General features: G+C 41.3%; 1 protein-coding gene across 5 annotated transcripts in view; it reads right to left on the bottom strand.

The window, feature by feature from the left end:
- Nucleotides 1–3,847, bottom strand: part of RALGAPA2 (Ral GTPase activating protein catalytic subunit alpha 2) — a 295,521-nt gene extending 291,674 nt beyond the window's left edge. For 2 of the 5 annotated variants that reach the window (XM_059705412.1, XM_059705417.1), the window contains exon 1: nucleotides 3,567–3,847. In XM_059705412.1, coding sequence (XP_059561395.1) covers nucleotides 3,567–3,672 — 106 coding nt within the window. In that variant the 5' untranslated portion in view covers nucleotides 3,673–3,847. The remainder of the gene's footprint in view (nucleotides 1–3,566) is intronic. The other 3 variants (XM_059705413.1, XM_059705414.1, XM_059705415.1) reach the window with 2 other exon arrangements.
- Between the last annotated feature and the right edge of the window lie 12,174 nt (nucleotides 3,848–16,021).

The raw sequence follows: 16,021 nt of genomic DNA, 5'->3' as shown, positions 1-16,021 counted from the left end.
CACTTGTTTTCTTTGACCTTTTCTTTTTTTGTTAAGCCTCACCTGAGGATATTTTTCCATTGATTTTTACAGAGAGTGGAAGGGTCGGGGAAGAGGGAGAGATACATAGATAGACAGGTCGAGAAAGAGAGAGAGGAAAAAAAACCTCGATGTGAAAGAGACACATTGATTGGTTGCCTCCTGCACACCCCAACCAGGGGCGAGGATTAAACCTGCAACCCAGGTACATGACCTTGACTGAAATCCTCTGGTGCGAAGGCTGAGGCACTCACCACTGAGTAATGCCAGCCAGGACTCCTTTTACTTTTTAAAATGTGGCTACTAGAAAATTTAAAATTACACGAGGTTCACATTATATCCTATTGGACAGAGCTAGTTTAACCATTCTTCAGGGCATAGCAGGAGTAAAACTTCAAGATGCCCCTATTTTTGTGCCCCCCTTAGTTATCCTTTTTGCCTCCTTGAAATCCTATAATGGAGTCTACCATATAAGCCACAATCTAATTATACAAGGCACTATTGTTCACTAATACCCTATTCTTCTTGCTATAATAATGCCATTTCTATACCCTCTTTTGGGACGCAGTAGGCAGTCAACTTTTAATTAGACATGAGACCTTTGCTGGAGCAAGACAGCAATATGTTTTACATTTTTGTTTTGTTTTGTTTGCTCATTTACTTTCCCAATAATGATTTAGACAGTGTAGGGAGAACTGGAAGTCAGGGGACCTAACAGCTCTTTCTTCTTCCTCTAATTAATAGAATACATACAGACCATTTAGTACATGGCTTGGCCCCGTATAAGGCTTGCCTATGTCTCCGTTTCCCCCACTGTAAAATAAATCAGTCCAATTTACAATAAGCAGCCAGATCAAAGTAGCTAAGCAAGTTCTAATTGGAGTCATTATCATGATACCAAGAAATACTCTACTTTTCACAGCTAATTGTGTTTTGTTAGCCAGTTGTCTTAAAGGCAGACTAATTTTAATGGAGAGAACAAGTCCATCACAATTATCAAAATAAGAAAGGTTGGGACAAACTACCTATCAAATGCTCTCCTACCTATTAATAATGGGAAATAAGTAATGTGAGAGGAAACTGTCAAGTGCCTACTCCAAGCTGAAATAGTTTACACATCACACTCGCAGACATTACCATATATATCCATTTTACAGAATAGAAACTGATGTTCATAGACAGGCTAAGTAACTAGACCAAAGTCATGTAGCTGTGCTACAAATCAGGTCAGCAGTATCATCTCTGTATGTAAAAAAAAAAAAATGACATCGTTATTATCACTTGAAGATAAAATGTATGCAAATCAAGAATATCATATAAGTATACAAATAAAAATACAATACTAATTTCTATTCTCCTTCAGATAGTTTTCTTGATCTTGGCTAATCCCCATTTTTCAGAGCAAGAGACCTATTTTTCTAAGTAGACTTTTCCTTAAAGTAGGAAACAAGTAGGGTATGTAATGTAGTAGGAACTAGTGTATTAATACATTATTTCCTTTAAGTCTTTAAACCAGTTGTAAGTGAAAGCTTACATTAAACATTATGACTAGAATTCCTCAGATACATTTACAAAAATCTAGTCCCTATAGATAAAGATTACAGTAATCCAGTCAATTGGACCATTCCAAAAAACAAATGTATCAACAACAATAATAGCAAAAATACACCTAAAAAAAAGAACCTCTCCATGTTACACAATTTAAGTCATAATGAGCTCAATGAAATGATAAAAGAAAGTTCCTCAAAATAAGACACACACACACACACACACACACACACACAGTGAAACCCCAATTACATGGCTAACTACTTTCTCCCAATGGTAACAATGTACTGTGTATCTCTAAGGAACCAAACTGATCTGGGTTTAATTGATTCTGCCTTTACAAAATAGCCAACTTAAATCTCCAGACTTGGACAGAACGAAAGTTCAAATTCTCTACCACAGAAAAAGTCCAAAAGTATCAAATGCTTTAAAATCCTGCTCAACTCTCCTTATCAAAAATGTCCCTGCAGTCTGTGTTAATCAGTCACTACTAAAAACTCCACACAATGCAACCTGTGTGCGCCTGGTATTTTACTACAGGAAGTAGAAAGTTCAGTTTACCAAGAAGGCCACATTTCACTTTCAAAGGTCTTGAAAACTAATCCCTCTAACAGTAACTAATTTACATTTCATTCCGATCTGAACAAGACAGTGTAATCTCAAGAAACCCACGATTGTGAAGGACTTCATTTGGCAAAACCAGGTGTGTTCTTTTTATTCCTTTAGAGGTACTTCACAGAGTATAAATAGAAATAATTTGCAGCTTTTCATCTCATGGGCAAGATCTTTATGTAAAATTCTCACATATAAAATGAATTCTTTTAATCCATATTTCCTCAAAAGACAGACATATTAAGACTACATGCCTTAAATCAGGTGATTTTTGCTCATTTTAAGAATAAAAATGGCAGGGGAGGGTGGGGGGTTAAGCGATCAAACGAAGGGCTTGTACGTATATAAGCATAACCAATGGACCCAAGGCACTGGGGGGGGGGGGGCGGGGCATGTGAGGGGGGGGGTTGCGGGGGAGAAGGTCAATGGGGAAAAAAGGAGACATGTGTACTTCTATTTGTAATATTTTAAACAATAAAATAAATTTTAAAAAATGGCATCTAGAAGAAACATAAGGTGTCCTTTTCTTTGTCCACACATACACAGACAAGTCTACAGACAGCAAAGGTGTTTTCATCCTAAACAGAAGTTAAGACTAAGGAAGTAAGAAAACAGAAAACAAAACAGCCTAGCACACCAGTTACAGACCACATGCAGCAGGTGACAGGAAGCCTGGTGGACCCTTCACACCCACAGGGATGAGCATCCCAGGTCAACTGCAGGCCCTCCACCCAGCAGTCCCATGGACACAGAAGAAAGCAAAAAGCCATCCCCGTCATCCTGGCGATGAAGGAGAAGCAGCCTCCTTGAACCCAGGAAAGTCACCCCTCCCGCCAAGCAAACACCAGGGGCCCCCTTCACACCGAGGACACAAAGAAAGGGAAGCAGCCAGATCCAAAATAAAGGTAATTTTTAAAAGGGGGAGGGGCGTGATATTTAAATTAAATGTATCCAGGGATCACTTGGAGTCTCAGTCTATTTGGGGACTCAGACTCAAAAGTAAAAATAAAGTGTAAAGGGGGGAGGGGGAGCGAAAGAGAGGACAGTTCAATTAAGGACCACTTGAGGTCTCAGTCTACTTAGGGTCCCGGACTCAAAAATGTTCACACTGGAAGGGGAGATGACAGTTCAGCGTGCGTGCACCGGGGTGCAGGGTCTGCTGGGGGAGGGATGGTCCCGGCAGTGTCCCGCCTCGAGGTTTCCCGGTGAGAATCGGGGGGAAGTTCACACCGGAGGGCTAGGCTGCCCGCTTTTCGGGGAACAAGCCCAAGAACCAGAGTTGGGGTCGGTCGCCCGCCGCCCCGACTCCACGCCCTCCCCGTCTCCGCTCCGACCACCCCGCCGCGCGCGGGCAGTGCCCGACCCCAGGGCTGCGGCGCGCGCCTCACCCAGCAGCGCCCGCAGGTGCTTCAGGCGGGTCAGCACGTCCTTCTTGGGGTCCAGCACCTTCTGGGTGGACTTCTTCACATCCCCATGGCTCCTCCGGGAGAACATCCCGCCGCGGGAAGCCCGGTCCCGCCGCGGGGGCAGGAGGCGCCGGAGCCGCGCGAGTCACAGCACAGGGTCCGGCCCGGCGCGTGTCGCGTGGGCCACTTGGCCGCCCCTCTCCGTGCCGCCGCCGTTGCCGCTTCAGCTGTGACTCCAGGAAGGAGGGGCGGGCCGCCCGGGCACCGAGAGGGGAGGGGCAGGAAGGCGGTGTCAACAAGGGACCGACGGCCCCGCCCCGCGGGAGGCGCCAGCCGCCCCTCGGGCGCAGCGCACGTGCGCGTGGCCGGGACTCCTCGCTGGGCGCCGCTTGGAGCGCCGCGAGTCACAAAGAAGCTAGCTAGCCCCAGGTTCTCGCTGTACTACAAGTCCCGGGATGCACCGCGATAGAGCCCTCCAATTAGACTGGAGTGACTTTGGCACGATGGGAGTCAGTGGGCCGGCTCTAAGCGCGTTCTCCCTTCCTACCCCGCCGTGGGCCGCAAGGCCACCTGGGAAGTGTAGTTTTATGCAGGAGGCGAGGCACTGCGATCGCCTTTCCAGGCTGGGCTGTTGGGCAGTAGCCTTCCGCCTTCAACCTCGGGAGGCGCAGGGCTGCCTTCCTTTCGCTCTGTGTGCCCACCGCAGTTCCCGCTACTGCATCGTGAACCACAGAAACATCTCAGTAAGAAAAGTTTCAGGGCTTTTAAAATGCAAACCATTTTAAGTTCTAGCTTCAGGAATCACACCAAGGAGCCAGGGACCCATGGAAATCCCTTTGACCTTACCAAAAATCGGAGCTCCAATTTCTCACTAAAATGCATGGCTTTGGCAGGAGGGAAGGGCATGCCTAGGCGCTGGATGAAGAGATCCTTGGTTTCTGAGACCCAATCTCACTTGGAGTGTGCGAGTCCCTCACTTAGAGGGCTCCACGGGATCTTCTTGCTTTGTATGAAGGGCATGTTCTCTGTGTTGTGCAAAGCCCTATTAGCAATTCGGTATAACCAGAAATAGAACCTGAGAGACCTGAGGCTCCGCCGTATGCCTTTAAGGTCAGGTACCTGTAACATGGGGTAAGACTGAGAAGGAAGATGGTCTTACAAGAGATCCTACTGCATCTGGATCCTTGGATGTTTAAAAAGACGTGGTTTCCATCAGATTAGGACAACACAACTGTCTTTTTTCATTCAGCTAAACTGTAAATTGGAGAAAAAGCCAGGGATTTACACAGCTCTGTGTCCATTACTGAGCACAGAATTTTGGCCAAAAAAAGTTCATTAAATAAAAGGAAATAAAAAGCCAAAATGGTCCAACATATTTTATCTAGACATGCAAAATATAACTCATAATTTTTAGAGTTGCCTCTATTTTTGGAGTTGTGAAAATAGAACTGATAGAACTAGAGTATATTCATCCTGAAGAAATATTACTCAGCAATGCAAAGGAATGGACAATTAATAAACCCAGTAAAATGTATGAGTCTCAGATCCAGAGATGGAAGCCCCATACTTAGGATGATGCCAGAAGGTCTCTATAAGTTTGGGCCTCCATCAAGTTCACAAACCCTCCAAGACTATTACAAGAGAGAGAAAAAAATACTTCTCTCTGAAAACAAGGCATTTTGGGTATCTTTGTTAGAGCAACATAGCCTGTGCTTGATTACACATAGTAAATCACAACAGTTATTGCCAGACTCCTTTAAAAATATACTTTTTATTACATTGATTTGACAAAAATAGGATGCACTTGTCTTAGGCAATTCAATTTTTCTGTCACAAAATAACCTGTCATCACATACAAACATTTATTGAGCACCTACTATGCATTAAGCATAAGTCTAAACCTTGGGGGTAAAAGAAAAATGAAACCTCCTGACCTCCAAAGATTACAATGTAGTTGAGGGGCAAAATTACTAGATAAATGAACAGGTAAATGGCAGTGTACAGTGAGCATGTGACATTGTCAAAACTGCCCACCCTTCCCTCTGAGGTCTGTCAGTCTGTTCCATGCTTCATGTCTCTGGACCTATTTTGTTTGTCAGTTTATTTTGTTTATTAGATTCCACATATAAGTGAGATCATGTGATATTTGTCTTTCTCCGACTGGCTTATTTTGCTTAGTATATTTAATATTTGACAAGAATATATGATGGAGTAAAGATAGTCTCTTCAATAAATGGTGTTGGGAACATTGGCAAACAATGAATCTAGGCTGCCAAAAATGAATAAAATACTTAAATGTAAATCGCAAAACCATAAAAATCCTAGAAAAGACATGGTCAGTAAAATCTCAGACATCTCACGTAGCAATGTTTTTGCAAATACACCTTTTAGGGCAAGAGAAACAAAGAAAAGAGTAAACAAATGGCATTAAATCAAACTAAAAAGCCTCTGCATAGCAAAAGAAACCATCTTCAAAATGAAAAAGGAACCCACTGTAAGGGAGAATATATTTGCCAGTGATACATCTGAAAGTGGTTACTTTTCAAAATATATAAAGAGTTCATACAACTCAACAAAACATAAACAATCCAATTTAAAAAAATGGGCAAAGGCCTTTAATAGACACTTCTAAAAAGAGGACATACAGATGGCCAAGAGACATATGAAAAAATGCTCAATGTCACTAATCGCCAGAGAAATGCAAAATAAAACTACAATGAGGTATCACCTCATGCCTGTCAGAATGGCTACCATCAGTAAATCAGCAAACAACATGTGCTGGCAAGGATATAGGAAAAAAAACCCTAGTGCACTGCTGATGGGAATGCAGCCTGGTGCAGCCACTGTGGAAAACAGTATGGAGATTCCTCAAAAAATTAAATACGGAACTGCAGTTTGACCCAGGATCCCACTTCTTGGAAACAAATTATTTTGATGCTTTTTCGCTCACATGTATATTCCATATGACATAAAAATACTTCTCATTTTGTATTGCTCTGCAAAATCATTCCTGCTGGACTGTGGACTCCTTGAGGGCATCACTTCTCTATAATTATTTATCACTGGAGGTTCAGAGTGTCAGTAATTTGCAGACACATAAGTGCTATTGAGTAAATGTCCCACTTTAATCCATAAAGATAATGTAATCAAGAGTTAAAAATTTGTGATGTAACTAAAAACTACCTGAAATACCGTTTGGATTAGACGGGGGGAAAAAGTTTTGACAACAGAGATATACAAAAACATAGCTGATCTATAATAATAAAAGCATAACATGCTAATTAGACTAGACATCCTTCTGGACAAAGCCCGCGGCTGGAGGAGGGATGCCCAGGTCCCGGGTCCTGGGTGACAGAGGGAAGCCGGTGCCAACAGCCAGGGGAAGGAAGGCCTACTCTTGCATGAATTTCGTGCATCAGGCCTCTAGTAGGAGTATAAAATAGTACAACTCCTATGGAGAGGATTGGGCAAAATTACATATTCCTTGTCTTTTGACACAGAAATCCTACTTGAAAGAATCTGTTCTGAAGACATACCTCCACAAATATGATAGCACATGTGGAAGGTTATTCCTTCCAGCACTATTTGTAAACAAGAATGTAGTGGGTTGAACTGATATATCAATGTTCTAATCCCAAACCTGTGAGTGTGAGTTTTGGAATAAGCATCTTTGCAGATGTAACTAAATTAGGGATTTTTATGGAAATCCTCTCGGATTATTGGGGGAGGCCCTAAATGGAATGAATATTCTTATAAGAAACAGAAGAGAAGACACAGAAAAGATCACGTGAAAAGAGAGGCAGAGATTGGAGTCATGTGGCCACAATCCAAGTGACCTTTGCAGCCACCAGAAGCTGAAAGAAGCAAGGAAGAATCTCCCTGGAGGGTTTCAGAGGGAGATCAACTCTGAAAACATCTTGATTGCAGATTTCTGAATCCCAGAACTGTGAGAAAATAAACTTCTGTTGGTTTAAGCCACTTAGTTTGTGGTCATTTGTTGCAGCAGCCCTAGAAAATGAATACTGCCAGATATCAGAAAGAACCCAGTGTGATTGTCTAATGCAGGGGTGGGGAACGTCCAGCCCATGAAATCATTTGGCCTGGCCCTGCCAAGGCATTAGGGGTGAGTTAATTAAATGTTTGACCAAATTTAATAGGCTAATTGTTAAGTTGATAATTTTGTATGGCCTGAGAATGATGTTATAAATATCCAAATGGCCTTTGGCAGATAAAAGGTTCCCCACTCCTGGTGGGATCTGATTGGATATGGTGCATGCGTACACATCTAAAAGTGGTAGTACTATGCAACCATTGAACAAATGAGAAAATGCCTTGCTTCCTCATTTGACCTATATATTGTTAAGTATAAAAGCAATGGACAGAACATAAAATACAAATTTACTTGCTTATTTTTTTTTCCAAAAAGAAACATTGGAATAATAAATCAAGAACTGCCCTAACCGGTTTGGCTCAGTGGATAGAGCATCGGCCTGCGGACTGAAGGGTCCCAGGTTTGATTCCGGTCAAGGGCATGTACCTTGGTTGCGGGCACATCCCCAGTCGGGGGGTGTGCAGGAGGCAGCTGATCGATGTTTCTAACTCTCTAACCCTCTTCCTTCCTCTCTATAAAAAATCAATAAAATATATTTTTAAAGAAAGAAAGAACTATCATTAATGCCTACCTAAGTGGGATGGAGAACAGAGTGGAACAGATAAGAGATGGCAAAGGGTCCTCTCCAAAACTATAGCTTTTTATAGTTTTTACTTTTGCACCATTTAAATGTTTTACATATTCAAAATTTAAATTAAAAGAAAAAACCTGATAACTGAAAGTAAACAGATACACAGAATAAACAAATGAACCCAACCATATATCTAATTGGTAACATAACTCTATAGATAAAATAATTATTTCAAGTGACTTTAAAAGATAGTATTCTGATTGTACCTCATAAAGGGATATTCTAAGGGCAAAAAAGATCTGTAAAGAAATATCAACTGTTATTTAGGACTAAGATTTTCAGTGTAAAAGAAAAGAGACACACAAATATCAAACTCAAGAAAATTGAATAAAAACTATAAAATTAAATTTTACCTAGAAGTACCAATTTAAACTCGTGATTTAAAATATATAAACAGGCCCTGGCCAGTGTGCTCAGTGGTTGGAATGTCAGTCTGCAAACCAAAGGGTCTGGGGTTCAATTCCTCGTTAAGGGCATATACCTGGGTTGTAACTTTTTTTTTAAATATATTTTTATTGATTTCAGAGAGGAAGGAAGAGGGAGAGAGAGATTAAAACATCAATGATTAGAGAGAATCATTGATTGGATGCCTCCTGCATGCCCCCTACTGGGGATTGAGCCCACCACCCAGGCATGTGCCCTTGACCGGAATCGAACCCAGGACCGTTCAGTCCACAGGCCACTGCTCTATTCACTGAGCCAAACCAGCTAGGGCCTGGGTTACAACATTTAAATGGTGCAAAAGTCAAACCAGCCACAATCAGGGCACGTGTGGGAGGCAACCAATCCCTGTGTCTCTCTCTCCCCCTCCTCCTCTCCCTATTCACTCTCTCTAAAGAATGAATGGAAAAAATATCCTCCGGTAAAGGTTAACAGCAACCAAAAAAATACATGCACAGGTCAAGGTTCATTCTTTTCCATAGAGATATGTAGTTCCTGTGTTATTTATAAAAAGACTTTTCTTTCCCCCATTGAATTAACTTGATACCTTGGTCAATTATCAAGTAAGCATGTGTGTGTGTCTATTTCTGGACACCCTGTTCTGCTGCATTAAACTGGTTGTTTAACCTTAAACTGTTAGCCCTGTCTTGACTACTAAAAGCTTTCTTGTAAGTCTTGATTTCAGGTAGTGTATGTTTTCCTTTTATAAGATTATTTTGCCTTATTAGGTCTTTCCCAATTCTATATAAAATTTAAAATCAATTTATTTATTTACCAAAAAAAGATATATGCTGTGTTTCCTGTTCTTCTAATCTCCGTAAGGACCTACAAGCAATGGTATCCAGTGGCAATGAGCACACCTGGCACCCAGATCTTGGTTTCCAAATATCATTCCCAACCCAAAGTTATCAGGGTTCTTTAGAGAGAGAAATGGTGAATTCCAGGTCTGAAGAAGGAGAATATAGAATGAGTATAATACTGTGCCCAAAGGTCAATGGGAAAGTCTCTAAAACGCAGGAGCTAGCTTAAAGGGGCTTCTTATGACCAAATGTGAGATAATTGGATCATCAGAAAGAATAATGATTATTATTGATTACAACACTTTGAATAAATAAAAATTCAGGAATCCATAATGACATTTAAAATAATTTTTAAGGGGAATATTTCAAGTAGAAAATATTTCTTGTACCTTTGATGATTTCAGGTAGACTTTAAAAAAAAAAGATTTTAAGAACCCTCTGGTAGCTAAGACCCTTACTCAGTGACAAAAGAGGAACCTGATCTGAATTGGGTATGTGTTTCAAGATCCTAATTAGGGGAAATGCAGGGCTTTAGAGCTTTATAATTCCCTCTCTTCATCCCTTACCAGAAAAGCAGAATGTTTTCCTGGTGACACAAATTGAATTTGATTGTTCAGGAAGACAGTGACCAAGTAACCACAACAAAGTAAGGAAAATAAAATGAGAGACCAAGAAGGCACAAAGAATAAACAGAAACACTCATCAATTCCTGATGTTGTCTGGAGCATAATTTTAGATTTTTTGATATACTATTTACATAAATTCAAACCAACAAATACTTACCGAGCAACTATTACAGTTAAATTGTGATGATCATGCCTGGCAGGTACGGCTCAGTGGTTGAGCATCAACCTATAAACCAGGAGGTCAAGGTTCGATTCCCGGTCAGGACACATGCCTGAGTTGTAGGCTCAATCCCCAGTGGGGGGCCTGCAGGAGGCAGTTGATCAATGATTCTCTCTCATCATTGACGTTTCTATCTCTCTCTCCTGCTCCCTTTTTGAAATCAATAAAAATACATTTTTTAAAAACTGTGATGACCATAGTTTTGCACTTTCCAACTCTTTTTTTTTTAATTATTGTACTGAAAATTGGTCTTTCAAAGGCCTATGTGAAAACTGCGATTTCTATCATCATTGATGGTACATATTTATCAAATAATTCTACAATTCTTTATTGCAGGCTTGTGCCCAGACAGGGCCAGGATGAGCATGTATTCAATATTTATTGAATGGATGAACTTGTTCATTTGCTGCTTTATTAATATCTCAGTCAGCATATTTTGGCAATGTTGTTCAGTAGGATGTTTAAAATTTAACTATGTATTATGTTCCCAATTTTTAAAATTCTACCCTTCTTAGAAATCTTTTAGGCTTTCTCATCTTAAACAGATTATTCATTGTTTATGAAACCATAATTTATCTCCCCCACAACTCTGGCCCCCTTCATTTCCTCCTAAATTGGTGCTGCTACTAGCAATGAAGAAAAAATGTCTAGTAGGCTTTCCCCATTTAATTTCAACTACTTCTTCTTCAAAACTCAGTCATTGCCATTAGAGACAATTTGCTTACCTTTTAACTTTCATAGTTGGTATCATTCTAGATCTTTAAATCTGCAAGCTCTGTAGTTTCCAGAAAACCTAAGTGTTATATTTTATTTCCTAACTAGAGGCCTAGTGCATGAAAATCATGCACTCGGGGGGAGGGGGTGTCCCTCAGTCCAGCCTGCACCCTCTCCCTATGTGGAGTGGGCCTAAGCCATCAGTCAGACATCCTTAGTGTGGACAACTGCGGAGGCAGGAAAGGCTCCCACCACTGCCGCTGCACTCACCAGCTGTGAGCCCGACTTCTGGCTGAGTGGCACTTCCCCTGTGGGAACGCACTGACCACCAGGGGTCAGCTCCTGCATTGTGTGTCTGCCCCCTGGTGGCCAATGCACATCATAGCGACCTGTCGTTCCACCATTCAGTCAATTTGCATATTAGCCTTTTATTATATAGGACTAGAGGCCCGTTGCACGAACAGATTCATGCAATAGACCTCCCCTTCCCCTGGCTGCCAGCACTGGTTTTCCTCTGGCACCCGGGACCCAGGCCTTCGCTCTGGCTGGAGCTTTCAGTCTTCGCAACTCCAGATGGAGCCTCAGTCTTCGCTCCGCCGCTTCGCCCCTATGTATGCAAATTAACCGCCATCTTTGTTGGGTTAAATTGCATACTCTCCTGATTGGCTGGTGGGTGTAGCGAAGGGATGGTTAATTTACATGTTTGTCTATTATTAGGTAAGATTTTTCATTCACCAGAGTTTTTCAGTTTGGAAGGATTAGATTTTTTTCTTTCAAATTGACTAAAATATGCCTGAAAATTCATCATAATTGTCATGAGTATTATGCTAATTTTAGTATATGGGAAAATTCGACAAATTTTCTTATCAGTTAAGTTCATTGTGCCTGTCCTCAGGAGAAAGATCTTTTAGCATGTCAGCAAAAGCAAAGGCTCTGTCCTAGTTAGTTTGCCTCAGTGGATAGAGCCTCGGCCTGCAGACCGAAGGGTCCCGGGTTCGATTCTGATCAAGGGCACATGCCTGGATTGTGGGCTCAGTCCAACATGCAGGAGGCAGCCAATCAATGATTACCTCTTATCATTGGTGTTTCCATCTCTCTCTTCCCCTCCCTTCTTCTCTGAAATCAATAAAAATAAATTTTTAAAAAAGCAAAGGCTCCGATTCCTAGTCCTTCCCCTGTACTAGCTGTGTAATCTTAAATAACTCAGTTCTCCAAGCCTCAGTTTTCCTCATCTATAAAATGGAGATAAACTTGCATTCAACTATTTATTCTAAGGAGTAAATAAGCATAAAAAGAATTGAGCCACAATGCCTGGTACAAAAATGCTCAGTAAGTAGTATTTTGTTTTTCTCTTCTCACCTATTCCCAGAAAATATGAATAAAATCATTTCTGCTGGCTAAAATTGTCCATTTGTGTGCACACTTGATTGCTAACTGTGATGAATAGGAGGAGCTTATGCAGCTGAGGTTTCCTATGGTTTTATAAGTCCACTCTGGACACAATCAGAATAGGTAGAAGCAATGTCCCAGAATCCTTTAGTCCTCACTCGTTATGCACTCCTTGGCAAAGAGGGGTATTTTGCCTGATGCCTCCATCATACCAGGTGAATATCTGCTGCTTTCTGGACCTCAAATGATACTGGATTAAAAATGCTGCCCCAAGGGCTCATGGGTCTAAATGTGTGACTCAGCAGTTTGTTTCAGGGCATATTTTACTTTATCTGGTTATCATAAGACCAAACCCAGAAATAGTTTATGGGTCTTTTCCAAAGTTAAAGTAATAATTCAGATGGTTATAAATCAAATTAGTAATTTAAGCTATTACAGTTATAAAAAACAACAAAGTGAAACCTCAGAAACTAAAAAGTTTGGCTTTAATAATCTATCCAAAAGATGCCAATTGACATTTTTCTCTGTCGCTTAAATGTTCATTTAAAAAATCAAAATAATAAATTTATTTCATTGAGTCTTTTCACAGCCCTAACATTTTCTTTTTCATTTCTTCATTCAATAAGCATTTATTGGGATTCCTTTTGCCAGGCACTTTTCCTAGTCACTGAATAGACAGAGATAAAAAAGACAAAATTCCTGTTCCCAAGGAGCTCACTATCTGGTTAGGAATAAACTATCTAAAGAGGACACATTACAAAATAAATATGAAGCTTTTTTTGTTTATTTATTTTATTTTTTTAAATATATTTTTGTTGATTTCGGAGAGGAAGAGAGAGGGAAAGATAGAAACATCAATGATGAGTGAGAATCATTGATCCGCTGCCTCCTGCACACCCTCTACTGGGGATCGAGCCTGCAACCCGGGCATGTGCCTTTGGCTGGAATCGAACCTGGGATGCTTCAGTCTGCAGGCAGACACTCTATCCACTGAGCCAAACCTGCTAGGGCTGAAGTTGTTTTATCTTTAACTTCCAGAAAGTATTAAGAAAAGCCCCTCACTTGCTTTGCCTTTGTATAATTCTGCCGCGCCCCCGCGCCCCCTCCCCCCCAATCCCATCCCTGGTCATGAATTGCCTTCTGTAAATCTGAGTTAAATAATTTTACATAATTGTAAAGAGTTATTGGCAAGAAAATTCTAGAATCATAGAAAGTTTTGAGAGCAAAATGTGACTAATAGATGTATTTCCTCCTTATAAAGAGGAAAAAATAAGAACCAGAGCTGGTTAGTGACTGGTGATTACCAAAACTGAGGGTGGAAACACTCACCTGACTCTGCCATGATGCTTCTGGTGTCACTGGAATGGCTGTAAGATGCCATTACACCTGAATACCATTCTGCAAAGCAGTTTCATGTTTTTCCCATTGAATCCTTATTACAGCCCATTAGGTTGGAATTCTCATCCCCATTTCACCTAGAGTCTAGGGTCCTAGACTCAGTGAAGTTGTGTAGCTGGCTCAAGGTCATCCAGCTCATAAGAAGCAAGTCCAGTAGGCAAATCAGAAGAATGACTTAGAGAAAGCAGAGCATAGAAAGCAAATAAATGACTTGTTTTGTCCCCTGGTAGCTGGAGATCAAGATAAACCAGTTCAGATAATAGGAAAGGCTCTTGAAGGAGAATAAAAAGCCTCAGTTAGGAACTAAAGACCTACCAAGACCTAGGACTCTGTATTTAGAGCCAGAGGCTACATTCTAATTCATCTAAACCAAAAATAAACAAACAGATAAACTTTACAGAATTCAGTGACTTCTTCAAGTCCCCGAAGCTAATTTATAGTCAAGCTAGGTAAAAAGTTGACTCCTAGACAGTGTTCATCTAACCCCAACATTTGCTGGCTAGAAAGGACAGTGGAAGCTCAAATTTTAAATAAAAGCTGGAAGGATAGTGGGCTAATTTTTTTTAAATGGTGGTTCTCAATGAGCCACACTTCCTAGTATGGTCTGGAAGCTTTCATTTTTGCACCCTGGAGGAAGCCAACCGCCATGTAAGGAGTTTGGCTATCCAGAAACTGTCACTCTGCGAGAAGTCTAATCTAGCCCTGGGGAGAGGCCACACTGAAAAGAAATAAGACTCATGGCTAACGGCCTCAGCTCACCCAAGCCAACAGCCAACACCAATTTGCCAGCCATGGGAGTGAGGCCATCTTGCAAATGTCATCCTCCAGCCCAGTCAAACCTGTCAGCCCTGTAGATCATGAACTGTCCTATCCAAACCTTACCCAAATTGCAAAGTTGTGAACAAATAAACAAAATATCTGTTGTAGTTAGCCACTAGGTTTCGATAGCATAGCAATGAGTAGCTGAAACAGAAAGGGTGTCTGCTTATGGTCCCAAGGATCTGGAAATAACAAATCTTGAAGACTCATCTCCTCAGCTGCACAAAACCATACACTGTAGCCAATGGTTTATATCTAACACTAGAGACCCGCTGCACGAAATCGTGCATGGGTAGGGTCCCTCAGGCCTTCCTTCCCTGGCTGCCAGCTGCTGGCCGGGGCCTTCCTTTGTTCCCTGGTGGTCAGCACGCATCATAGGGAGCAGTCCAACTCCCGAGGGGACACTTTGAATATTATCCTTTTATATATATAGGTTCTTCTGGTTCTAAAATTCTTTGAGCCTGTGATTCTCTTTTTGGCTCATCCTATGATCTCAGACAACCTGATGTCTATATGATGAAGATATTTTTGTTCCCACTAGGTGACTGGCTTTACAGGGAATGCTTTTCCCACCAAGGAGTAGAATGTAGATGACAAGAAGGCAGGAAAAATGGTCTTTCAGAGTTATAGGCAGATAGAAGAAAAAGCTCCAAGAGTCTGGGTAGTGGTAGCAAGGAAGGAAAACCCAAAGTTTCTCTCCATAGAGGAAATTAGGGTATTTAGAATTAACAAAATATCCACAGGAAAAGCACCAGGCTAGCCTGAAAACAGCCAGGTCAACAGAAATCGACTTGAGAAATTGACTTTTGATTCATCTAGCATTACAGGAAGCACTTAAAAATGTGCTGGGCTTGTAACTGGTTACTTGCAGCCGGTGAACAGGCAGGAACATAAATGGAGTCTCCAGAGGAAGTGGGAAGATGGTGTGTCGATTGTCAATGACACTAAAATGCTGCACAGCAATCAACCACAAAATTTCAGAGGCATACACCCATGAACATTAATTCAGCTCATGAGTTTATGGGGTTCATCTGATCTGGGTTGGGCGTGGTTGATCTTGGCTGGTATTTCTTACCTGTCTAAGATTTTATGAGCTACTGACTGATCTAGAGTGGTTTTGGCTTGGATGACAGGGGTATTTTGGCTTTAGTCCATTTTTCTCGTCCTCCTCCTAGGACTATCAGATTGGCTTGGGCATGCCCTTCTTATGGTAATGACAAAGGACAGGAGTGAGCAAGCCCAATTGCACAAGAGTTTCAAGCCTCTAATTGTGACATTTTTGTTATTA

This window comes from Myotis daubentonii, chromosome 8 (assembly GCF_963259705.1).
Source record: "Myotis daubentonii chromosome 8, mMyoDau2.1, whole genome shotgun sequence".
Lineage (NCBI taxonomy): Eukaryota > Metazoa > Chordata > Mammalia > Chiroptera > Vespertilionidae > Myotis > Myotis daubentonii.
This window is presented reverse-complemented; position numbering and strand designations above follow the sequence as displayed.